Genomic DNA, 26,939 nt, shown 5'->3' with positions numbered 1-26,939 from the left:
AAGTTAATGGAAATTTCAACATTGATGTAAATGGGGCAAAAATGTCACTGAAATGAGGGAACTTTGGCAAAAATTACACCAAAAAGGAATTATGTATATGCATGTGCACACACACTAAGTACTCCTAAGCAGCAAAGCCAACAGAACAGCTGGATGTCACTTCATATCTTCTATAGGAGAGGAAAAGAGGAAAAAAACCCAACTGCTACTTCTTCTTCTGAATACTTAGGAAGCACTCAGATTTTCAGTAAAGGGGCCAAAATAACTGTCAAAAAGATGCAGGGAGAATGCTTACTGCTATACTTTTGTGGTATTAGTTGTCTTGGCTCAGACATTTTCTCCACACTCTTGACACTTTATAACATGCCTTAAAATAACCAAGTACTAATATATGTAATGGTACAGTAACAAAAAAAAGTCCATACTTTACCTCCAACTCCAATCCCACTGACAATCCCAATGTCAAAAAAATAATGTGGAAGTGTACCATTCACAATGTTTGGTGCTATATGGTCCTAAAGTGTTTCCTATTTTTAATAATGTCATTTTAATAAAAAATACATACATTTTAAAGTAAATAAATCAATGTCTTGATCTATTACTTATATTTACCAGTTGCAAACATGTCAACAGCTGTATCATATGATTTGTAAAGTATTCATTACCACTCCAGAAAAATACATTTCTGTGCATATACTAGTCTGTAAAGTGTTAGTACAAAAATTCAGTTAAGTTATTCAGACCTGAAATAGTGCTGGATTTGTAGAATTCAGTAAAACATCAGTCCAGTCCAGGCTTAGAGGAACAATGCTAAGATTAGTAGTGTCAAAATGTGTATGTCCTTATTTATTAAAAGGCACACTTTACTTTGTCTTCCTATGGATAGAAAAAAGAGTGTATATAACTGTACTGCCATACTATACAGACAGCTTGCCGCATGTTCTATTGATTCATGAACGACACAAAGAAATAAACAATGAAGAAAAAATTCTGAACATTTACCATTGTTTTTCTTTCTCTTCTTTCTTTCATATGGAATCCATCTTGCCTGTAATGCAGGAAATACATGGCTTTTGGTGGCTTTCGTATTGCACAAGAAAAAAAGTACGTGGTCAAACAGCTGATTAGGGATGAGAAAAGCTGAAAGGTGATTCTCCGAACCAAGTTAAAGCACATCACCTGGCTTGTTTTAGACTGAAGTACCCATATGTCTTTGAAAGTCATTACACATAATGAAAAGATGAAAGCCAGGTTTTAGGCAGCTGTGCTGGGAATTACAGGTGTTTGCCCAATACTTCTGTATGAAATACGCTAAAGTCCTACGTGCAGTCTGAAAACATCTATAAAGCAGTGAAATATGTGAATTTAAAATTTATATAATGCAAATATTAGAAAAAGGAAGGTGAAGAGCAAAGGAAAAGTATCAGGAAACTTTAAGACCCTACAAACAGACTAGGCTGTATAAGCCCTTCAGGCTTAAAGGGCAACTTTATTTTAGATCAAAAGGCTGAATATGCTATGCTTGTTTTTTAAAATTTCAGGAAGACAAAGCATAGATAGTCCAAGAAGTGTCAGTTAAAATTCCATTTTAAATAGTAACAAATATGTCTAAGAACTTACAAGTCTCACTATTAGCCAGTCTCCTACTATTGTGTCCTTTCTATCCAGCTAATTTGCCCAAGTTTGATTTAAAAATAGAATACTACAATGACCAATACTTTTAAGTCCAGTTATGAATAGTTTCAAATTCTCAGAAAGTAACTTCTATAAATTTGCCTATGCAAGACTGATATATGCGACCATCAGTTTTATCAACATAATAGCTACAATTATATTAACACATCCAGGATTCTGAGTTCCTGCAGAGCTACTCACCGTTATGTTATTTTAATGCTCAATTTCAATACTGTCAGGCAACATAAAAATGAAATAATAAAATGACAAGTATTTTATTCATATTTATTGCTGAATAAATAGGCACAATAATCTGGGAAGGCAAATTAAGTGCGTATTTAATCTGTATCTCTGCATCCATGTACTTTATTTGCCTTTCATCTAGGAGTAAACATTCTCAGGATTTAACCAATTTTATACTTTTAAGTCAGCAATTTTACAGATTTATGTAAGCTTGATGTCTGCCTAGAGCTATCTAGTCATGATCTCAGATGTAAATGAACTCTGAATGCAATAGCATCTAAAGGCTGCAGCTAGAAGCGAGACAGAAGTACATGCAAAAAAAGCCCCCAAAACAACCAACCCCAAAAACCAAACCAAGCTGTTACATGCCCTCTAAAACAGGCTACTGATGATCTAACACATGTTGCAAGTCAACATCCTACGTAACCTTGTGTATATAGGTATTTCGGGGAGACAAGGAATTTGTGCACTAATAGAAAATGACAGTTGAAAGGAAGAATCTATCAGACTGTGTTTGCATGACTATTTGTATCTTCATGCACTGCAATTCAAATAAATTTTACTGTTTACTAGGAATGCAGAATCAAACACTAGCTGCTAGAAAAGCCAGCATTTAAATAAATGGAAGGTTCTTAAAACAGATGTAGCTGTGTAGTGCATCAAGCATAGCATTTGCATCAATCTGTAAATTGTTTATTTTTGGCACATCAAATGTGGTTTGGACACGATGGCTTGATTTAATTTTGGAGCAAGGCCAAGCAACTTAGCATGAACGTGCCATTTTGATGAAGCTTGGAGTAGCTAGGAACTGCTCTGGTTTCTTCCTTTTCCGGGTAAGTAGAATCCAGATATATCCTGTTGGTTATTTTAACTGAGTGCTTAACTTAATCTTGACAATTAGTCATTGACTAATTGTGCTGGAACTGAATATTAGTGCTGGAACCAACCACATTCTAACAACTTGAAGTGGTATCCTGCAACTATTTAGTAAGGCTATATTTTCACGTGCAAAATTATTCAAATGCATTTAGACTTCATGTCTGAATCAGCAGATATAATCTATAATTATTACAGCAATAGTATCTGACATAGATACATAGTAAAGAATGTACTTAATCATAAAACTTATGGTAGAGAGATGGCCTTAGGCCAAAAATACAAGTTTTACCAAAGGTGACTACATTGTTGCGAAGTTACCAGGTTGTATTCAGAGAAGAATACAAACTTAGGTCCTGCTTGTGCATTAGAAGGAAGATGCTTTTCATGATGATGCAAAATTTTGTGTAATAAAATTGTGTTCATCCAAATCTTTTCAGTATGAATAAGTAGAGCTTGGCATGCCTTCAAACCTATTTGGGAAGAAGTACCTTTAGTTCATGTATTAAAACTACAAGGCCAGATTCCAAAGGAGAAAAAAAAATATAAAAAAAAATATCTAAGAACTCACAAACTGTTTTAGGACCACTTGCTGAGACATTCATCAGCAACATTCAGCTTGTCTCTCCTATTGCAATATTGTTCCATTTCCCAGAACTTAGCATAGAGGTTATTTCTTTAAGGAACTCTTCATACGTAACAGATACTTCATTTATCTTCAGGGAACTTTAAAATTTACTTCAACGGAGGATTTGACTCCTGGAGAATAAAGTCAGAAAAAAAGCTGAAACTGAATAAACTAAGCCTGTTGATGGGGGGGGGGGAAGAAAAAAAAGAAAAAAAAAAAGAAAAGACTACTCTAACCATGGAATGCCTGTAAGTAGAAGAATACATAACAGAAAACAAGAGCTTGCATCATGCACACATTTGCCTTCACACAGGGTTTATCTTCCCCACAGAAGTATTTCTTGTAATGAGGACCTAGGTTTGAATGCCAAATTAGACTAGCCTAGTTCCAAATGACAAAGCTGGCAAGCATTCTTCAGAGTCCTCCTTAGTACTGAGCTTTACTACATAAATCAGTGGGATGTCTGAGTGTATCCCACGGCTGCCTGTGGTACAGCATGGCAACTGCTAGAGGAATGTTCCCCGTGCACCGAGGAAGAAGCCGTCTACGTCCAAGCACACTTCTGCAATTACGGGAGGACAAAGGACTACACATACTCACTTGATTTGGTGTGTTTCTGCAGTGTGAAGGCCACAGAGTTAGTAAACCAAAAGCAATTTAAACATGAGTTTAAATCCAGCTTTAAGCAGTATCAGTTAGTTTCGGCCAAGGGAATCATGGAACTGAGTTATGTTCCTGCCTGCAGATGTAACCAAACAGCAAGTGTGGTAAAACCTGAATGCAAGTCATATTGTGAGGCACCTGAGATGTCTAAATTAAGGGTGTAATTTCCCTTGGGAAATCCAGATTTGAGTTTAACTGTTCTCTGTAAGTGTCTCTCTTCCTTGATTTTAGAGTGACAGTATTCCTAACTTCCACCTGACAGCTAAGTTTCTGAAGTGAACCTGTGCTTCCTTAAAGGTTTTATAAAATCTGTGGACATCCAACAAGTTTATTTAAACTTGTTTAGTAGGACCAGTACAGCTTTTAGATACCTTTACATAAGGTAGTATTATATACTTTGAAATACTTACATTCTTCTTATAGCTGAAAATTAACTACAGAAATGACCTACACTACCATAACACATTTTTACAATTACGTAAATTGTTCACAAAGTAAATTGGACTGGCCTAGAACAATGCTAGTCTGCATTTGTAATTAAATGAGTCAAATTCTGTGTACAGAGGACTGAAATGAATACTCCACAAGCATTGCCTGTAGAAGATATGATTAAATAAGAATTTTCAGTTACATCCATATAAACCCCTTACATTTAGATTCAGAGCAGCTGTCCTCAACGGTTTTATTAACACAAACTTGGTCTACAGTAAAGGTATGCATATACTTTTGAAATATAATCTAATTTTATCATCTAAGAGATGATAAAATTTTAGGTAGTGTTTTCAGTGGATGACTTCCACTCCTGTGATTTTATCAGAATATTAAAGATAAATTTTAAACTTTGTAGAAGAGAGTACTCAGCTTATATTCTAGATGGTCTCAGGGAGTACTGGTAGTCTTAACTGCTCAGATCCCCACCTTCCTACATTTTCCTTCATGTCATAAGTAGGTTCAGAAGTTTTAAATACTTCTCAGTCTATGCCATTGTTGTTATGTTGAGTTCAAACACAGTCCCACCAAAGCCTCCAATCCTTTGCCTTGCCTGCATGGAGAGACAAGGCAAGAAAACCCAGACAAGGAAAAGGCGTAGGACACAGGAAAGGTTCTTTGATATTTAGCGCAAGGGAGGCCATCACTGCTCACCTGTGCAAGCTAAAATATCTTAAAAAAAAACCCCATCAAATTAGTTTAGTGATTTATTTCTACTCTGTCTTTGAACTATTTAGTGGTATGACAGTCAGGAGCTGAGGCAGTAAGATAAAATGAAAGAAATAGAAGCTAAAATTAGGATACTAGGGTATCCTTTGACACAGAGCAGTCAGATGGATTGGGCTGGATTCCTTTTCATCTCTTTGTTAAGGAATGACAAGCTAATTTTGATGAAATCAGATTCACTTAATCTCTTTTGGCATAGATTATTATGCAAGGCAGTTCTTTTTTAGACATTATCAATTTCAGAGTCCTGTAAGTATTTCCATTTAAAAATAAATTGAGATAACAGTGAAATATCATTATATGGTTAATTCCACATGTGTAAGTGGGCATGGACATTAAATAAAGACTATATATCAACGTGAATTAAGGATTTGATCTGGCTTTTCTGATGTATCCAAGGAGTATGCTTTCGATGCCTAAGAAATACATAATCAAGCCATAACTTCCCCCTCTCCCCCCATATTTCAGTAGTATTTACCTCCTTTTCTCTGAAGTTAAAATCTTTCTTAAAATGTCTTTGTAATCTTGAGACAGTTGAGAAGTGCCTTGAATGATGATTTAGTGAAAAACTATCAACATTAAGAACAAGAACACCACAACACAGGGAAAAAAAGAAAATAAATAAACTTCACTATTAAAATAATACAATGAGGAAAACCTCTGAAAATAGTTTCATCAACTTAATTGCTAATTAATTAAAACTGTAAACAAAAAGAAGTAACTGTGGTGAACTTAAAAACTGAAACATTTTTAAGCATCTTCAATAATCGTTATCTAGAAATGAATTTTTGTCATTCCTTTTCTTACTGTTTCTCCTGAAACAAACTTTCTCCTCCAGAACTGATACCAGTTCCAGTAATGACCTTGCCCTCCGCTTTCAGATTTACTTTCTGAGCACAGGGTCATTCTCTCCCCTGTTGCCTGTGGGAGACCACTACTATATAACTCCACTCTAGGCTCCCGCTGGAAAGAATGAACGTCTTTCTGCAGATCACGGGAAGTGTTGGTAAGTTATTTTACTTAGAGTGAAATTTTGCCTTCACTGAAGTCAGCGTATGCTTTGCTATAAACTTCAGCTGGGCCAGAATTTCACACCTGGTTTCTATGATCTCTCTTTAGCTGCTGTTGCTGTGAGCTAGGAGTATCAGAGGCTTCAATCAAGCTAGGATTTCACTCTAAACAAAAAGAATTACCAATACTTCCCATTATCCTCAGGGAGGGGACAAGAAATAAACATACCAGGATGATAGCACTTGCCAGAAAGGCTTTTGTGGATCCTACGTGGCACTGTAGTTAGTGGTAACAGCAAAACTTGAACAATAACAAAGACAACAAAACTTTGCGACCCAGAAACTGGAAAAAATATTTAGAATCTGCGATTTTGCTACCTTCTCATCTGGATTATAATAGAGTCTGTATTGGTATGCTGCAGTTAATACAGTATTTTTTTCTAGTATGGCTGAGGTTCTTCCCTCTGTTTTGCTTCCTCATCCCTTTCCAGCCCTCACTGTGTGTAGATTCCTTATTTTCCTCTCCTGCAGTGGTTCCCGGAGTTCCTGATCTGGGATGTCCAGACAGACCACCGGTGATCTAGGCAGCTACCTACAGATTAAATGACATCTTTTTCCAGCTGTAATAGAAAGCTAGCTAAATGACATGAAAAAAACAAATTAACAAGAGGAAACCCTTGCCCCTTTTTTCAGCACATTTTGGATGAGGCTTTGTTATTGTCACTGTGTTGTTAAGGCCATGATGTCAGCACCTGACTGCTTGTCGACCAAGTTCTTGAAGTGGAGCTACCTGCACGTTACTCTGTAATTTATCAAATTAAAAGATTTCTCATATCTAAAAGTAGACTTCATAGAAGCTTTAACAAAGTAACTCTTTAACTAGAAGTAGCTCAGCTCTATTAGGTGAAACAGTTTAAATAAAAAGGTTTGAAAACGTATCTACTCACCATCCACTGTACCTTTGCAGGTTAAGTCTTTCCATCCCATTTTCCTGAAAAATCTTGCAGCTTCCAGTTGCTACTTATGTTTCAGAGTCCACCAGGTCTCTCAAAAAGTCTTTTCCTAACTGTCATCACCAAGACTTGGGCTAGGATCTTATCTTTGCTGCAAGAAGACTTCCTTGACTATAGCTTCATGTTTCTTCCTTGTTTCCCTCTCCCTGTTCCAGCCTGTTGAAGCTTGTCACAAAATGGTTGAGGCTGGAAGGGACTTCAGGACATCATCATATGGTCTGACCCCTCTGCTCAAACAGGGCCAGCTAGAGCCAGCTGCCCAGGACCATTTCCGGAGGAGACATTTTCCACCTGGGCACACTCAACTACTTCCAGAGAAGATTCTGTTCTCCCTCAGAGGACAGCAGAGGGTCCTGTCTTGGCAGCTTCGTTCCCTCCTGATGTCATTATACTGGTCACAACTACTTTGGCTGATTTCTTTCATAATCTAGACCATAAAATTATATTCAGTCATTTCAGACAAATTCCTAATTTATAGGCGAGCTATAACTCCTCTTTTTGAAAAATATATGATCTAGTTTTAAATCTATGAAATTATAAAGATTCTGCCACATACCTAGGCTAATAGTTGCATATGTAACCATATTTATGTGACTTTTTTTTTTTTTTCCATGTGCCTTATTTTTCTCAATTTCTCTAGCTTCAGGCTTCAGCCTTTGGATTATGATATGCCTTTATCTGTTAAATATCCTTATGGTATCAGAAGTCTTATTTCCGCGTACAAACTTAGGCTATCCTCAACTCTTCTCCTGAATAACAGAGATGGATAGAGGAGCTTTTCTTTTATTTTATCTGTTTTTCACTACAAAGCAGTGTGGTTTCATGGTGGCTTTTTTTGTTTGTTTGTTTTGGGTTTTTTTCCAGAACAATTCCTGCTCACTAACATTAATTAGAAAGCTTCTACCATCCAAGCATTCTGCTAACATAATGACATAGTTATACCATCAATACCTCATAAAGTAGTAACACTGCTACATTACTGTCACTTAGTATTTCTTTCTGTTAAGACCCATCTTTTTTAGGCCATCACACTGTGCGTGAAGCTATCAACCACCTCTCTTAAAGCGTTACAGCTTTCCAAAACGCTGTATACTGCTCAGTAAGCTTAGCCCTGCAGTATTTGTTCCTGCAAGTGTAGCCCTACATTTGATTTCACTGTATCACCTTTCTCCTGGGCAATCTAAATCACCCTACAAAAATGGACATATAATTATTTCCTACTCAATCATATTCAAGGTAGGAAGCAAGCTATTCACAATATTCTCTAGCCGAGTAAAGCAAAGCCCTGTGCTCAGTTTAATGACATTTACCTAGAGGTAATGTGATAGTTTTGCAGCAAGCCAGCTGAGCAATCTCCAGGCTTTAAGGGAATGTTCTAACTACATGTAAGAACATTATTTTTTTGAAAACTGGAAAACTGGAATGGGAAAAGTAGGACTGAAACAAGTTTTGAAGTTGCTTAGCAATGCCTCACCTAACTTGTAATTGCTTATATTTCAAAAACCACTTGATCAATCATTAGTACCATTCAGACCTGCTCTCTCTCTCATACAAGAAGGCGTACCAAAGCCGTGCTTGCAGACCTGCTTTATGTACAGAAGCAGTCCGATTCTAACAGCAGTCACATGGAGTAAAGATATATCTATAGAGCCCCTGTTGTGAAGGACAACATAGCTAGTAGCAACAAAAATCAATGCTTTAGATTTATTTAAAAGTCTACCCTATGGATGTCAAGTGTGTTTAAAGAAAATGCTCATATTTTCAACACATTGGTGTATCGTGTTATTTGTTTGAATGATGCCAAAGTCAGCAAAACCAAAACTCAAATGGAATAAAACCTGACTAATGTCATCTGCAATGGGTAGGGCTTCAAAGGTGATCAGCGTAAAACCGCACCTCAGCAAAGATGATGGTGAATGTAATAACAATCATAATATAATGTTCATACATTGTAAAATGTTTTAAAAAAACCCTATAAAGTGTAGAAAATACCACACACTGAATATGCTATTTAAACGTGCATAAAAATTAAACTGAACTAATTTCTGAAAGATTAGCAACTGTAAGTTGATGCTGTAGAAAGCAAGGTAAAACATACATACCTGCTCGATGACCAGGAATGCTATGGAGTCCACACAGTGGAGACTATCCCCAAACACGATAAAGTTGAACTGGTACATAGTATAACAAACAAACTGAAAATAAACAACTGATGAAACCAGGAAAGGGAGGGAGCAATTTCAGCAACATCAACAACAGAATTATTTTACCAGTGTAAGAGTACTGGTATGGTACGCTACCAAAATGGTTGTGTAGCTGCAGCAAGTCAGGTCTGAAAGACTCCAAGAAGGGAGACTACAACCTCTCCATGCGACTTGCTCCACTGTTTAACTGTCCTCCTGGTGAAGAGGTTTCTCCTCATGCCCAGTCAGAATGTCTTTCATTTCTGCTTGCACCCACTGGCATCCTCCCATCACGTACTTCCAAATAGCTCAGTGTAATCTTTCGTGTTGGAAGGCTGCTATTAGGTGTCCTGAAGACTCTTCTTCTCCATGCTGATCAAAGACCAGTTCCATGCCATAAAATACCCTCCTTTAATAACAAGTATACTGACACAGAAAGCAAATTCTTTGCAGACTGCATTTGCTCTACATCTTTTATGAAGCCAACATGGAACAAACAATAATTTGGCTATCAACACATCTGGGTATGTATTTTCAACTCTTCTTCATATCAGATTCGCACCAGAGTTTTTCTTCGAGTGACTGGAAACATGCTTTGTGAAATGTCTTGATGTCCTTCGCCTCTACAAACAGCTATGACCTGTGCACCTGATTCTTTTGTGCACTGCCTCTTTCTTCTGGTTAAAACTTTGGAGACACTGAGTGCATTATAGCAAACAGTTACCTTATATAGAGTAAAATTTCTCATGGTCCTTTTTTCTTTGGTGACTATAAGAAAGCAAATGATAACACAGTGAAGAAAGAGGAGTGAGACATTTATCTATAATACAAAAGCAAATATACACACAAAATAAATACAAGTACATAATTATTTAAGTGAATATCTGCTTTGCATCATTTTACACAAAATCCGCACGTTTCCAGTATTTTGCACTGAAAAATACTGTCTGTATCCCTTTTTTAGTGGCAGGATCTTCAGATTTAATCATCCAAAACAGTAGAACTTGTTTTGCATTTGCTTATTAGATAAACGTTAGATTACTAGCATGTACAGTATTACTGTGTTGAAGACCTTGTGTGGTAAGAAGGAAAAAAAGCAATTCCACTACAGAAGACTTTTTAATCAAATTAAAACACAATGTAAAATATATTAAATAATAAAAGAAGATAAATGAGAATATGTACTAGCTGCTTCTATAAAAGGGAGATACAAATTAGATGTAGAAAAAAATTTCAGAAACCATCACTTCCATGGCCATTAACTGGTCACCTGGCACTTTAGGTATTAAACCAAAATGGACTGGCTTATGAAGGATATACCATATTTTAATAGGCTGTGTCAAAAAGGGGGGCTGATCCTGGCAAATGAACTGAGCACTTCAATGACAAAACAAAATGATTGCTGGAAAAAAGGAATGAGAACAGACACTGAGGTCTGTCAGTACATGAAAGAGAGACAGGATTGTACAAACTCTTACTAGCTTGTCTGTCATGCAACAAATAAGAGACCAACAGAGACTGGAAGATGAAGGTGAAAAGATCAACATGACTACATTTAATATGATTTTCCATCTCTTTTTGAATTACTAAGTTCATCAGAGTTCAGAATGGAAATGCTACAGTTGCAAATACGGGAAAGAATGTTTTAGATAAGTTAGTCATACAATAATAGAAAAGGATTCATTTTTGAATATATAATAGTGAAGAAATAGCAAAATTTAGGTATGCTGTATTTAGGCATATCTCCAGAAATGGAAATTTTTACGATGGCACTGAATTACATAGGCTTGAACGCTTTGCAAAGCAATGATGCCCTCAGTAGGGACAGAGCTTGACAGACAAAGATTAAGATTTGGAACAACCCATTTTATTTTTGAAAAATTGGATTTACTTTAAAGTTGATATATACTTAACTACAAAAATCACTCATATGTTACAAAACAACTCTGAAGTTCTTGCTATGCTAAAACTTCTGTGGAAATGGGAAACTTCGCAAAGTAAGGACCTGAAGATTTGGCTTCTACTGAGATCTCTGGCAAACCTCCTACTGACTGCATCAGGCATGGAAATGATTTTGGAGAACTGCCCTATGGGAGCTCTCTGGTGGGTGAAAGAGGAAAACGCCCCCGAAATGCCAATGGCCAAGAACGATGACTCCTGCCACTTAAACTGGATTTTTACATCTAAGATTACAGTGGTTTGTAATTATTAATTAATGACAATTTATTTATTTATTTGAATCACGTTTTACAAAATGGTGAGTTTTGACATCACTCCTCCTCTATAATTACCCTCTGTGATTTTCCCCCCAACTACTTTAATGATTATCCAGCTGCAACCCAAAGAGAAAAGCAGTTCAATCGCAGAAATAAATGAAACAGGAAGAGTATGTCAACAACACAGAAGAAAAAGCGGTACTATATCATGTGTCCATCTCTGCTGTTTCTATTACTGGGGTCAAGGAACACTAAGTCTTAGTAGTAGCTTGAAGCCCTAGCATTGCTTTAGGTCTTGTAAAATAAACATTACACACACCAAAACTTTCAATACTGAATAGAGACTCTGAGATTGCTCCTCACTATGTACATACACAGGCGTGGCTCTGCATGGTTTGCACATACTCAAGTGTCTTTTGACTCCATATGTTTAAAAAATTTTTGTCTCAGGATACCTGCAAAGAGATCGGTATTTGGTTGTATCCGTATTCACTGACATCCAATCAATGCATGATCCATGTAGTTAAAGATCATTTGTTTTCCATGAAGTCAAAACAACAGATGTAACTGCTGCTAAGCCACTGCTGATCAGAAAGGCCTAAATGATAAAACTTGAAAGTCAGCAGCCATAATCTCATGCCATTCCTCCCCTCTGTGACATTGCTTTGTGTTACTGCCCTACTATTCAATTCCTGGTGCAATTGCTAATGATTTCCTTTGCATTCTCCAAAATATTATCTTCTATCTACATAGAGTTGCTGTGTGAGTGGCATTAATGACCAACTCGTTCAGGTAGGAAGTGACTCTTGGGACCTTTCTTGTCCGCCCTCCTGCTCAATGCAGGGTCATAATGAATCCAGACCAGATTGCTCAACGTTTTATCAGTCAAGTCTTGTAAACCTCCAAGAATGGAGGTTACAAAACCTATCATCTGGGCTATCTGCTCCACTGCTTAATTATCCTTACACTTTTTTTCTTCCATATATCCAGTCAGATCCTCCTATTTCAATTTATGTCTGCTGTCTCTCCTCCTACCATGCACCACTGACTCCATCGCCTCGACAACCTCCCTGCCAGCCCTGCCAGCCTGCTGTTAGGGCCCCCAAAGCCATCTCTTTGCCAGGCTGAACAAGCCCAGCTCCCTCACCTCTCCTCACAAAGCAAGTGCTCCAGACCCAGCCATCCTGGGGACCCTCCCTCCAGTTTATCAATGTATTTCTTGAACTGAAGAAATTAGATTCAACTCTTTCTTTCCACATGGAAGCATTAAGTCTACCTTTTTCTCATTTTGAAACAAGTGGCAACCTCCGTGCTTCTGGGTATGGGTTAAGGCCTATTTTGTTGGTTAGAGATGAGGCTCAACTGTTTACTGTAATATAAAATCACATATCCTGTGCTGTTAGACAGCCCGTAATGTTCAGGATTCTCTATGCAGTCCATATGCTAGGTTTAAATAATGTAAACAGCTTTCAATCAGTCTTCTGAGCCAGAAGAAATCCACTTTTATCATGAAGATTAACTTCCAACTGTATCAAATGATCAGAAACCTAGCCTTTGTTGATGTCCTAAGAACAGGTATACTGAGCTGGACTAACTGCAAAATAGTAACTGGAATGATTGAAAGACTGTGCAGCTTCCTATATTGACCTTCCAGTGCCAACAGCAAACCCTTTGGAAAACAGGGAAAGCTGAAGAAGCTTCCCTTGCAAATCCTGCCTGTCTCTGGCACTCCCCTGCTTAGGGACCTTCTGAGCTGGAGGTTGCTTCTCTATCAGAGTGCTTAATACTGCTTGACAGACCTCTCATCCATGAATTTCTCTATTAATTTTTAATATATGCATACTCTTGGTATTCCAATCACCCTAAGGTAAGGATATCTATTTTTTAAATTGTATGAAGCAGTCCCTTTCTAAGTCTGCTGCTTGTTAATCTATTTCGTGCCAAATTTTCTTGGTACAAGCATGACTAATTGTTCTCTATTCACTGTTCCACAAGCCAGTCAGAACTTTTTAAATTCTATCATATCTCCTTGAGTAGCATCTTTTCCAAGATGGAGATTCCGAATTATTTAATTTTTTCTTTGCGCTGAAGATATTCCTTATTTTGTTCATGCTCATACTCCTCTGAACTGCCTCAAATTCTGTATCTCTTTTTGACATGGACTTCAAAACAGCTCAGTGTTCATAAAGTGTAATGATGATTTGGTTGTCTATCCCGTTCCTATTACTATCATTATTTGCCTTTTTGACTACCCCTGAAGATTAATTTTGTCAAAAGCTAAACTTACTGGCAGCTTTGCCATTAAATTCGAGGGGTCAAAATTTAATCTGTTGTTTTGCTTACTCTCCATCTAGTTTCCTCAGTCCATCCTGGGAAAACCTCCAGACATGTTCTTTCCAAGTTTATGCCTTGGCTGCAGTTTTCCCATGTACAGAAGTATCTCTAATAATTTAGGGCAAACATGCAGAAAACAGTACTTTGGATGTTCTAATCTGATCAAGCAGTCAGTTCATTATTTGACTAGTACCATGAGAAAAATACCAGGGAAATCTCTTTTTTTTCTGGCTGAGAACATCAGGCAGAAAGTTTCAGGGGAATACAGCAGTTCACACTCAATTTTTTTGTGGGAATGTTCACGCTTTTCTATTGTGGAAGTTCACACTGCCTTCATTCTTATCAGCTCATACAGAATGTAATTTACATACAGAACAGCTTTTAATTATTGTTTTTTTGAAAAACAAACAAACAGAACCAACCAAAAACATTTTAGAAATAAATTGACCTTGAAGGCTCCTAATCAGTTTTACAGCCCTCATTACAGAAAATGTTACTGACCTACACTCTCTATCTCCTGGAGAAATGAATCACCTCTTCTGCCCTCAGGCTCCTTCTTAAAATTCTGGTTTCGTTGAAGTAAACAAACTGAGGAACAGAACAGAAAAGAACCTCCATAAATATTATTATGCAGTTGTTAGTAATGTATTAAAAGAACAACCACTCTAAATTCTTCCATAGATTAATTCTAAATTTCTAACTCAAATATTTATTTTTATTTAGCATGTTGCAACCTTTTAAAAGATGATCTCTGCTCCAAATTAAAACAACAAAAAAATTTTTCCCCTACTTCAATACTACCACAGCAATAAAAGACACACACGTCTTAATGCAGAGATTAGCTATCCCTCACCACCTTGTGACAGTTCTATGCTTTCATAAAGAGTTTTCTAGTCCCAAATTATGTCAGGTTTTTCTTTGCATGTTAGAAACTCCCATGTTCTAGGAACTGGGCTTTGCCTAGGACAACGATCCATTTTAAGTACATCAATTATTATGTATATCAATTAGACAATTTGATTTATATGAAGTATTTTGTGGAATTTGTTATAAAAAATAGTTAAGAATGACACGATACATAGACACAAAGAGGGACTTGAGAAACTGATGGCACAGAAAGCCTATCTTTAGCTTCCAAAAATGATGATTCAACCTTTGATTTGGGTTCCCTCAGTAACAGTGTCCCCGTGCTGATGGGTTTGCTGGGAGGAACACCACTGTATGCTTCACTGCATTATATATGCTTTCCCTAAATTCCACCAGATATTGAGAAAACCTTTTTCCCAACCCAATGGGACCATTTGTTTTTCCTCAGTGTGACAACATTACTTCTTTTGAAAACCTCTTCTCTTCCCTACACTTACCCAAAATAAGAACTGAGCCGACTTAAACCAAGTTATGGTCAAAATAGAATTTTCATGAGGTTCATAAAACTACGCTTTGTCCCTATTTTTCATGTAAATGTCGAGCCACTGATACAACAGTACAAACTACTGATATTGAGTAAGGTTTAAAGGCAAAATGAGGTTTCTCTCAGTGAAAAGGAATGATAGACTGCACTACAGCCAAGCACTCTGAAGAGATTAGCATGACTGAGGAGCTTGAAACAAGGTAACATTTTAGAATAAGGAAATAATAGAAGGAGCAAGGATGTAAAGGACACCTCATGGTGTTCTCTATTAACCTAGCAATAAATAAAGTCCAAGTCAATTTTGTGAATGCCTTTTAAAATATTTGTTAGTTATATGCAGACTGACAGATTCCAGTTTTGTCCTCTTTCTTTTCTTTTGGTTTTGCATGATACAGTGGAAAGTCTTATTCATAGAATGAAAATTAACTCTTTAAATAGCATTTAAGAAGAAAACCAAAGCTGTACCACTGGTTAAATAAGACTAAGTAAGCACTGAAGTAAGCGATGGAAGGAAAGATGCCTGCATTGACATAATACAGTATGACAAACCAAATTCAGAAACCTAAGTTTGTTCTGCAGTAATGGTAAATGAACTAAAGCATTAAATAAAACAGAAGAAATTTCAAGTAGTTACAGTCAATATTCTTCACACAAGTTTAAGGACTTAAAACCCCAATAATTTGTGATTATAGCCAACGATTAATTGCGTGTACTTGCACAGTATGAGGTCTAGTGTGTTCTGTGCCATAGGGCTTAAAGGTTTTTCCTGGATTCTAAGCCACATAACACAAAGAATAATTACACCTTCAAGTACAAGACCATGACATGTTCTGCCAAATACTGCCAAACCCAGTTTCACTACCTTCTCTTCTTACATGAGAACAAAAAATATATAGAAAATAGAGTGAATCAGAGAATGTTAAAATACAGCACTGCCATTAGCCCACACGCTTTCAGCCCCCTTGACACTTGTGGGATTATCAAGTGGTGCCAAGAGCAGCTCAGTCAAGCGAGAAGGTGCACCTGCTCCCTGTTGGTATGTACACTATCTAGTTCAAGTATGATACTAATCCCTTGTCCTGGTCAAAATGAAGACTGTATCTTGTTTCATACACTTTAATTTCTACAATATCACTCCTCTTCTTTCTCTTTTTACCACATGAATACTTTATTAATAAAAGTAAATTCCACAGATTTGTTAAGTGGCATCTAAAGACATTTTTCATAGTTTGGACTTATTTCTCACTATACATAAGAATTACTATAATGATTCTTCAGATAAAGATCTGCTGATTTTATTAAAGGATAAAATGCTTTGAATTTACAAACTCTGAAATTCAGGGAATAAAGAAAAAACATTCAGATAGCTAGTGGTAACATGGCATTGAACTTCCATTTTGCCTACACTGTACAAATCCCTATTACTTCCATTCTGACAAAAACTGAAGTTCTTCCTTTAAACTATGAATTACTGTAATCATTTTACACACAGGGACATGAAAAAATTTTCACTGAAACCTTGAAAACCTTGCCTGTTACCCAATTAAGACTAGAACAGCAACCATATTTACCAAATAGGAATGGATCTGAGAGAGCAATGATAATTTCTTCAAAATTACCAATTACTGCAAAAATATAGGATGATTTTAATAAAAGACTCAAAAATTGTATTTTTCTGTCAGTGGGAAATATATAATTATGGGTTTTGGTTTGGTTGGGTTTTTTTACTGGTTGTAAACTCTTACATAAACTCTTAACTGTTTAGAATGGAAAAGATTTTTTTGATCATGCTGAAGTTACTCTTATGGCTTATTTACTAAAGCAAGTTAAATATTTATGTGACCATTTCAGTCAAAACAAAAAGATTTCTGGTAGGATATAGCTATAGTATTTCTTTATTTTTTTTTATTTTTTTTTTAGAGCAGCCTTAATTCTTAACACATTATGGGTCTCTGATGTTTGGTATTTCAATATTTTATTGATAAAGCTATGCAGTGCTGTACAAAACATAAAATCTTTATATACTCCAAGGGCAAATTACTTCCCTTCCCACGTGGGAATAGTTTATTTTTAATGCTGTTCTTTAAGTTTTTAATTCTTCATGGGTTCTAGGGAAATTTTGAATTACAACATACATATTTAATAGTAATGACATCCAGGGAAATATTTTCCGTGGTGGAGATAATACATACACATTAATAGTAATATATTAAAAAACAATCTAAGAGGCCATACACAATATAGTTATCTGCTTACTGACCTATAACTAATTATGGTTATATACTGTCTGCTGCACTTCTCATCAGACTACAAGCCTACCTGGATTGCCACGAACTGTCCTTCACTTGGCTTATGAGCACCACAGCCGCTGCACAACCACCTGCCTGCTGCCTGTGCCCTCACACCAAACGGAAACCCAGCTACTGCCTCATATATAGCCCTTATAATAAATTAAGGCTCAGCAAAGGCAAAAAAAACCAGCCTGGGGTGAGGCTCTCGCAACGCCTTCACCCACAAATCCCTTCTCTCAAGGCTACGAGCCCACGAGAAGCCCCACCACCTCTCACCTGCCCCCACACGTAGTTCGTGGGCACTGTTGCCACCACAAGCTCCTGTCAGCCCCACCGGCCTCACGGCAACTGGAAGCTTGCCTCTCCAGGGCCAAGCTCCCCCGGCCCCGTACCAGGCTACAAAACGGCCTGAACCTCAGGCTCGGCTCGTGACTACCTTCGCTCTCACAGCAAATGGAAACACGGCAAAGGCACCTACTGCTTCAGGATGAGAACGGGGCCACGCCTGCACCCTGGCAGGTCCCCTCCTGCAGCTCTGGGACCCCCCCCCTGTATGGAAGCTGCTAAACTAAGCGAGCTCCCGCACTTCTTCACCCCTGAGCCGCCTTCACCCCTCACAGAAACCCAGCACAGCCATCCGTGCTCCAGAGCAAGGCTCCAAACCTATCCCCCCGCCGCCTTGGGCCCTCCTGCAGACTCCTTCGCACCTGACCTGCCTGCAGCCCTCACAGCAAATTAAAGACTGAGGCGGGCGTCAGCACCCTGAAGGCGAGCCTCTCCCCCTCCCCGTGCCGCCAAATCCAGGCTACGAGCTCCCCTCAGCTCCAGCGAAGCCCAACACCGAGACTCCCTCCCCCGGGGCCGCCCTCACACCGGCCGTCAGCGCCCTCCCGCTCTGAGGCGACGCTTCACCCCGGAGCACGGTCCCGCGCCTGCCGCCACCCGCGAAAACCTCTCCGGGTGCGTGCGAGACGCTGACAAAAAGGCTGCGCAGCTGCCGGGCGCCTTTAGGACGTGACGTAGGGAAACATTGTAGTTACTTTTACGGAGAAAAGCGACGACCAAAAAAGAAACCGAAAGTGCTTGATACCTCTTGGCGCATCTTTTATCTTCCCCCTAGCCCCCTTTTTTCCTCTCCCGCTGCCCTGTAAGGAGGAGTTCCCGCCGACCGAGCGCTGCCCTGCCGGGGAAGGGGAAGGACGGACAGACACACAGACAGACCCCGCGCGGGAGCCGCCAACTAAAGCGAAACCTGTCCCAGGCGCATGACGTCTCGCCCCGGCAGTTGTTGGGGTCGGTCTCCATGGCGGCGCGGCGCCCGCCCCCGTTAAAAGTCCCCGCCTCGGCGGGGAGGGGACGCTGCTGCTGCTGCTGCTGACGGGAGCCAAGATGGCGGCGGCCGCCTCCGAGCTGCTGACGGGATGGTGCCTCTTCGGCCTGGCGCTGCTGGTGAGAGGCGGCTCTGCCCCGGGCGCGCACCCCTGCCCTTCCCTCCTTTCCTTTCCCTCTGTGGGGCCGGCGGGATCCCCGCCTTCCCCTCCGCTAGCCGGGGCCGGCTGCTCCTTCCCCCTCGGTTCCCCCTCGCTGTTCCAGCTCTCGGTTCCCGCCTGGCCTCCGCCGAGCGAGGCCTGTGCCTCACCGCCCCGGCAGCCAGCGCTTCCCCGCAGCTCCCGGCCGGTGCCTCGGCGGCGGTGCCGGGCAGGGCAGAGCCCAGGGCCGAGGGCGCGGGGCTGTCTTGCCTCCCTTGCCTTGTCTTTTAGCCCGTTTCGCGTGTGAGCGCTGCTCTTGTCGTTGCCCCAGTTGCTCTTGCCGAGGGGACAAAGGGCGCGGTGGGTGTAACGCTGATGTGTAGGGCCCAGGTGGGAAGAGGGTCGATGCTGCGCCGGTCATCAGTGCCACGGTGCAGGGTCTCGTTTCAGCTTTTTGGCAACCTTACTGTGCAACTGTCTTTCCCTGTGTATTTCAGGCTATTCTGATCTTCTGCTGGGTTTACGTGCGCAAGTATCAGAGTCGGCGGGAAAGCGAAGTGATTTCTACCATAACGGCTATCTTTGCGTTGGCAGTTGCTCTTATCTCATCAGCGCTCCTGCCAGTGGACATCTTTTTGGTTTCGTATATGAAAAATCAAAATGGCACCTTTAAGGTATGTACTCTTAAAAATGTTAACTGCCTCTTCAGAAGAAGCACTGGTGTTGAAAGAGGATGCCCTTAGCTTGTCTAAGGGTTTAAAACCAGATGCCCTTAGCTTGTCTAAGGGTTTAAAACCAGTGCTAATACCTGTTCTAGTGCCCGAGTTTTTTGGAAAGCTGAGAACTAGTACTGTGAATACAACACTGAGCTCTGTTTGTTACTTGAACTGGATTTGAGTTCTCATTTCTATTATTTATTTTTGATATTCTACTGATTTCCAAAGTCTCGTTCCTTCTCTTGTGCTAAAAGGAGCGTGTATACCATCCTGAAGGTGTAAATAAATCTCTTAAATGTCGCTTTTTAGTACATTATAATGGGGCATTGCAGAACGGAATTTGTTGCCACATTGTTCAGAAACAGACTGTATTGCCCATTTGTAGTTTAAGATTATTTTGCTTGTCTTTTTTTGCCAGCATTCTCTTATTCTGGTATTGAAACATCAAGACTTACAAAGATTTATAGTGTTAATCTACCTATAATGTAGAGCCTGAGTTAATATCCTTTTTTTTTTATAGAGGGGAAGCTGGTAAAACCCTTGGGGTAGGGAAATACAGTAGTATCTCTTCCTCACTGATACTGCCTTAACTGAACTACTGTATTTATAAACTTAAACTGGAGGGGGTTGCTGTGCAAAATGAGCTCTTAATGAGATGAGTACTCACTGTAGCCTGCTCTAAGCATTACTTGAGTAAGAGTTCTTACCAATGCTTAAAGCATTGGCCTTTTTAATTTTCAAGGAGGGCTCTTGAGGGTAGTGACCCATTGTTGTTGTGAGGACACTACCATTAACAACAGGTTAAACTGGAGCATATTAATAATTTGAGTAACAGCTTAGTTTGGTTTGGAGCATACCTGGATCTATAACAAAAGATATGATCCTGAAACAAATGAGGGAGTGGGCAGAGAGTAAATGCCTGCGCACTAGATAGACTCAAAGCCTATGTTCCCTTCCCGCCCTACTTCCAGAGGAAAACCTAGGTCCTGCCAGGCCCTTAATAACGGTTGAGAACTAGCTTGCAGCCGATACAGGGGCTTTTGGCTGGTGCTCGTGTAAATGCAAGTCATAAGAAGCCTTTAGAATTGAGCTGTGATGTGATTTTTTTTTTTTTGTTATGTTTATCCCTCGGTGGTAATACAGGATAAATTAAGCTATTGTTCAATGTTATTGTTAAAAGTTTGTATCTTCAGACCTTGTTTGTTCAGAATTAGAATACATCTAGAAGATGGAAGAGACCTTTCATGTGTCACAATAGTAGCAGTTCAATGAAAATAATACTGAGTATTAAGAAATATATTGAGCCTGACTAGCTAGAAGATAAGAATGATGTAACTAGGTCCAGCTGAAAACGCACATCTCCAGGGGACTAAGCAGAACTTCCTGTTGCAAAGGAGACCTGCTTTGTTAATGTATGCTTTCTCTGATTTGAGAAATCTGTGAGGAGAACAGGAGGTGAAATGTTTTCATGCGGCTGCTACAGTCTTATTTAAGGAAATGTGATGAATAGAAGCAAAATTACTGTACTTAAAATACTGTTTTTCTTGAGCTAGATTTCTTTGTTAATGGCCACATACTGTGATATGATAAGGTGGGTAGATTTGTTTAGAAACTGTACCTGAAAGCAAGTTTTCACGCTTGTGGTAAAGCTTCTGTTTCTTTAAAGTACCCTTTTGCCTATGTTTCTGAGGCTTCTTGGTCCTGCTTAGTTCCTAATGTTTGAAGATGCTGCTGATGGCCTGTTGAAACCAAATTGCTCCGTGCTGCCTTACAGAAGAATTCTTCCTTTTCTTTTAAGGCTCTGCTGAACGAGTTTCTAGCTTTGCAGCAATAACACGAGATCTTTTGATATTACTACACTTGATCCAACACAAGTGTTGAAATTGTGATACAGAAATATCAATGTGGCCATCCTGATAAAGTTGAGTGGATCTGGGTCCCTTGGAACATACAAACCTATGTGTAAACACACAGCTTTATTGATTTGATAATTTCAGTTTAGGAGTAATGGCAAGTTAGGAGGTTGACAGCATCTTACTGTGAGATCTTCATGAATTGTTAAACTTTTTAACACTCTCCTGAGTAATGTGCTTCTTTTCTGCTACTGCTTCAGAAGTAGGACAGACTAGATTGGGTTCAGAATATTTCCAAGAGACCACTGCCCTTCCTCTGGAGCATTCTTTCAAACCCAGTGCCTCCAAGGCCCTCTATGTGATGCTGGGGTCTGAAGGACTATGACTGGCAAGGATCCTTTGTTTTGGATGGCCAGAGTGAGTTAAGTCTTCACTAGATTGCTCTTAGTGAATTTTTGAGGCAGATCCAGGTAGCAGATGTGGATAATATTCTCTGTAGATAAATCATTAGTTCATCAAAAAACATTCTACTGGATGATTTCAGAGCTTATGCCAAAAGAGTAGTGGCAGTTATCCAGATGCTAGGTAAACTAATTTTTTTTGCTGTATGTACTTTTCTCCTCTACCTCCCAACTGTAATTCCCAGTGTCAGTGTTGGAGAGATGAGAAAGTCAAGGATGCTCAACTTATAAGGAAGAGGTACTATATATGGAATTTCAGTTAATTTTTAATGCATCTGACCCTAGTTTCAACCTGTAGATATTCTTGAGGTTTTTCTGTGAACAAACTGTAGAAAACTTGGGGAGAAGCCTGTTATACTAATAGTAGAGGTTAAATTGAAGGCGTAGTCTGATGTTCCAAGGTGTCTTCCTTGACAAGGGACATGTGCTATACCTTGGTCAGCCTCTGTTAACCTTGAGGTTTTGTCCATTTCAACAAGACTGTTAAACTTAACATACTTTTTATACAACTTTCAATTACGATGAGTTCCTCTTTACTGTAAACAAGTAGCTTGTGGCATTTGGGACCTGTTGGTGTGTTTCACCATCTTTTGTGAGACTTATCAAATATTACCTTAAAGCATTTACTGTGAGTCAACTAAGCAATTTTGGTATTAGAAGGTTTTGTGCAGTAACTGTGTAGTCGTTTAGGAAAGGAGCAGTGGTCCATGGATTTGGGTGGTCATTATTCCAATGTACAACAGAATTCATTGCAACACTGCTTTTTCTGGAGGCTGAGATTACTTTGATTCATAGTGTTGTTAAGTAGGAAAGCAGGCTTTTGGTTCTGGTATTAATCAAAAGAACTTGAGCATTACCTTGTAAGTGAAGTCCTGATAATACTCACCAGCGCCACTTTTATCTTGAAAGTTTTGGCTGTTCGCATTGACAGTGCTTTAGTTTGTGCAATGGACCTCAAACATATCTAGTTGGATCTGATTTGTTTGATCTGAAAACTTGTTTGATTTATAACAAGCACTTAGGAACAGAAAACTTCACCCTAGCTTGAAGACTTAAGATTGCTACTGCAACCCTGACCTACAAGTCTCATAAATATTTAAAACATAGTTGATGCTGTCTTGCAGCAGGAAGACTGCTTGAGACAAGGATGTTATCATCACTGTGCTTTTTTAATTATTATTCTATTGTTGATGCAGCAGAAGGAAGGGGATGAGAACTTCTCTTTTTGAAATGTATAGATTCTTGCTACAATATGAAGTCAAAAGCCAGTTGCATTTCTTTTGGTCTCCTTAGACTGAACACCTCACAAACCTTGGGTCTGTCTGAGCTGTTAAAAGCCAATTGTCTCCTTAATGATTCAAGGAGTAGCATCTGTTTAATGGGACATCTTTTCTGCAGATCATTCTACTAAGATTTTTTTGCATCCTGGGGGAAACTCATTATGTAGCTGCTCAGAATACAGAATGACTAGACATGTCAGATTTTTTTTTATTTAAGAAAGGTGTTAGCTGAGAATTCATCATCAACTGAGACCATGCTTCCTGTCCTGAGTAGGAATTACTACTTGTGAAGTAACAATACTTGGCCAAAATATTCATGGTAGCCAGATGTGGCAGAGATGTATGTTTCGGGATGTTACTGTCCATCTGGCAGTCAAAATCCTCGTTGTGTCCCATTCTGGAGGTAGCAAGCTGGAAGATCTGAGACCTGGTTATGAAGTTTCTTTATATCTAACCATGCTATGACCCTTTCTCCAGTCTTTGGTATTGTATCTTCATTTTGTTAGCTAAGCTTTGGGAGAAGTTAATCAGCAGAATGATGGCTTCATCTACATTTGATGAAACATCACAGGTACTGAAATCTGGAATGTTATACCACTTTAAGCTTTATAAAGGTACTTTTGTGGAGAACGGGAGCTCTCTTCAGTGGGTACCCAAGACGTTCTTGCAGGGTCCAGCAGTGACACAAATGTCTCCTTTAACAGGTACAAAAGAATGAAATGCATGGCTATTCCCTCACCAAAAAGTGGGGAAGGTAAAAAATGTCAGATTAGCTTGTATTGCTTTTGTTTGGGAAAGTTATCTGCACAGTTTGAATAGTACTGTTCTGTTGAAATATGTTAACAGAAGTCACTAACTGGACACAGTTGTTGGGAGAAGGAAGATTCTGCTCAATGATTACTGGGGGAAGCAAGTGTTCTTCATAATTAATTTTCTATGAATGTAATTATTAATCTTTTGAGGGAGTTCTGCTTTGGCTTTAGCATTTAGGTGAACTGAAAGTGTCTTAAACTGCCTTTTTTATATCCTTATTTACATAGCAACATTTTACTAATATATTTATTTTTTATGCTTCTAACTGTGTTTAAATTTCCTGAATCCTTCAACATGGCTTGTGTTCAGGAATACCTAAGAACAATAGCTTAATGCAGGCCATCATAGTTGTTGCATGTATCCTAGCAATTTGTTGATTCCCTTACCTGTCAATACAAGCATTGTTACAGGTTTTTTAAGGTGATATGATGTATGATTGCTAAACTGCATGGAACAGAATGAAGTATAGCAGAACTATGTAGACGTTAAGAGAATTTGTGGTCATGCTTTCACATTTTAAACTGCTGTTGAAGGCAGCAATTAATTCGCACCTTCCTAATCTATTGTGCTTCTAACGTATTTGCTGTATATATTGGAAGCTTGGGCTATAGTGGGTGCAGAAGAAGACAGACTAAATCTAGAGGCTGTCCAGATGAGTTCTCAACTGACTCCTGGATGTCCAGTAAATTCATATACTTGTCAACTTGATATATCAGCACTGCTGTTGAGGTAGCAGTGCTTCTCGCTTTTGACAAGACAGTGCTGCTGTCACTAGCTTTTGAAACGGGTCAGGTGAACTGGTTATTGCTTTTGAGTTGCTGATGACCTATGCATATGGATAATTTGCCTGTAAGAATAGGGATTTTTACCTCCGGTTGTGTCAATGTGGGGCTTCTGCAGCTGACTGAAAGCTGGCATAATAGATATGGCATACTATTAAATTGGCTTGCATTACAGATTCTTCATGTGCAGAGTACTGTGAAGTTTGTAAGTTCAGGCACATGTACGCAATGGTGAAATGCAGACATCTTTGTCTGTACATCTTTTAATGTAAGATGATATCTCAATATTTTAATATGCTGTAATGTAAGTTTCCTAGTATATTACTCTGGTCCTGTGCACAACTTAATTTAAGCAAAAAAAATGAAAAGCAATTACAGTGTTTTTAAGTTCTACATCTGTATCCTGTTATAAATCATATGTTATTAATGCTTTTCTGGAGTTGGAGGAGAAGCAGGTTTTTGGCAGTTAAGCCCTTTTGTATTTCAATTACTAGCTAGCTCTTCCTGTAAAGTGCTGTGCCACTTAAATTTCAAGTCATACTGTTGCTTTTCTTGCTCATTTTTGGTTGGTGTGGGCTTTGAATGTCTCTGTTGCTTGTAGGAGAGACCTTTTTCAAATACTTACTTGGAAGTAAATAGTGCCACCTGTTCAGTTCAGTCTTGCTTTTCCCTTAGGCATAATTAAAGCAATGCATTTCCTTAATTTTTAACACTAGGCAATTTAAATTCTTTAATATTCTGTGTATGTATTCTTATTGTGATCCAATTCTTTTGTGGTGTATTTTCATTCAAATGCCTAGAAATTTTTCACTTGAAATGCTGTTGGGCTTGAGCCTGACAGTCTTCAAAGATTAGGCTTAAGGTGTTTCTTCTGTCCCTTTTGCTAAAATATTTTCATCCTTTCTTTTTGCTGATTAGATGACAAAATCCTTGTATACTTTTCTACTCAAATTCCAGTTGGATGATAACCTATTTCAGACAGTGAACTTTAAAGCTTAATGTAAAGTTGCCTACTGGAAGCCTTAATATATTAACATGAAGGAAAGTGGTGCTGATTTTTCTGAGATAATGGAAAAATGAAGAGTTTATGGTATGTCATCAAGCCCATATTCCATGACAGTTTAGGCAGTTCTGAGAGAACTGGTAAAACAAGTGGAAGTTCTTTAAGTCTTATGTGCAGTCTTTAAGGAGTATGCTCACTTGCAGTTTTCCCATGCTTGGTATTAGTGCATGCATCTTTACAACAACTGAAAGGGCTTGAGCTTACTAGTTTGAAAAGAGCCTACACATAGAAATTGAAAGGAGCTTTGACAGTACTGGATCTTTTCTTTTCTCACCAATTCAGTTATGTTGCTGTGTCTCCAAAATTGCTAGCTTTTGAAGAATTTTGCTTCTGGAAAACTTTCTTCATCTTGACTACGTGTAAATTGGATCCCACAAGACTTGAACGATTCTGGAATATGTTTAAGCTGTACAGGCAGGCTTGTACCTCTGGATTCAGTCCCTGAGTTTGGCTGGCAAAGATTATGTTACAAAATATTTAGCTTTCTTAAATCAATAGTTCTTCCTGTGGAGAAGAAAAAAGGGATGGGGGCAAGAACTGGACTTAAGCCTTCTGGCTGGGTGCAGTTACCAATGTAGCTAGAGCTGTATTTTCACTTCCAGCCTCGGAACAGTTCCCCAGACTATGTAACAGTTCTGAAAAAGATCAACTTTTGCTCTTGTTCAAATAAGGGATATCAATGCTGTTACATTTGGGGAGTTGTAGGATCTAAATCCTAACATTTATGGATGGGTGTCCCGCAGTT

General features: G+C 38.9%; 2 protein-coding genes across 3 annotated transcripts in view; one reads left to right on the top strand and one right to left on the bottom strand.

Moving 5' to 3' along the window:
* COL19A1 (collagen type XIX alpha 1 chain) overlaps window positions 1-17,864 on the bottom strand; it is a 225,432-nt gene extending 207,568 nt beyond the window's left edge. Inside the window, exons 1-9 of one of the 2 annotated variants that reach the window (XM_049817766.1) lie at window positions 17,786-17,864; window positions 14,557-14,643; window positions 9,623-10,273; window positions 9,425-9,531; window positions 7,257-7,749; window positions 5,778-5,868; window positions 4,022-4,160; window positions 3,365-3,552; window positions 1,003-1,048 (exon numbers count right to left, since the gene is read on the bottom strand). The gene's annotated coding sequence lies outside the window, so the exon portion shown is untranslated. Of the gene's footprint in view, window positions 1-1,002; window positions 1,049-3,364; window positions 3,553-4,021; window positions 4,161-5,777; window positions 5,869-7,256; window positions 7,750-9,424; window positions 10,274-14,556; window positions 14,644-17,785 lie in introns of both variants that reach the window. The other variant, XM_049817767.1, reaches the window with a different exon arrangement.
* A 1,201-nt stretch (window positions 17,865-19,065) lies between these two features.
* The window catches only part of LMBRD1 (LMBR1 domain containing 1), an 82,798-nt gene continuing 74,924 nt past the window's right edge, over window positions 19,066-26,939 (top strand). Inside the window, exons 1-2 of the mRNA XM_049817772.1 lie at window positions 19,066-19,206; window positions 19,724-19,900. Coding sequence (XP_049673729.1) covers window positions 19,147-19,206; window positions 19,724-19,900 — 237 coding nt within the window. The 5' untranslated portion in view covers window positions 19,066-19,146. The remainder of the gene's footprint in view (window positions 19,207-19,723; window positions 19,901-26,939) is intronic.

Source organism: Accipiter gentilis, chromosome 15, assembly GCF_929443795.1.
Source record: "Accipiter gentilis chromosome 15, bAccGen1.1, whole genome shotgun sequence".
Classification (NCBI taxonomy): domain Eukaryota; kingdom Metazoa; phylum Chordata; class Aves; order Accipitriformes; family Accipitridae; genus Astur; species Astur gentilis.
Note: the sequence above shows the minus strand (reverse complement) of the source record. Positions and strands in the feature narration are given on the sequence as shown.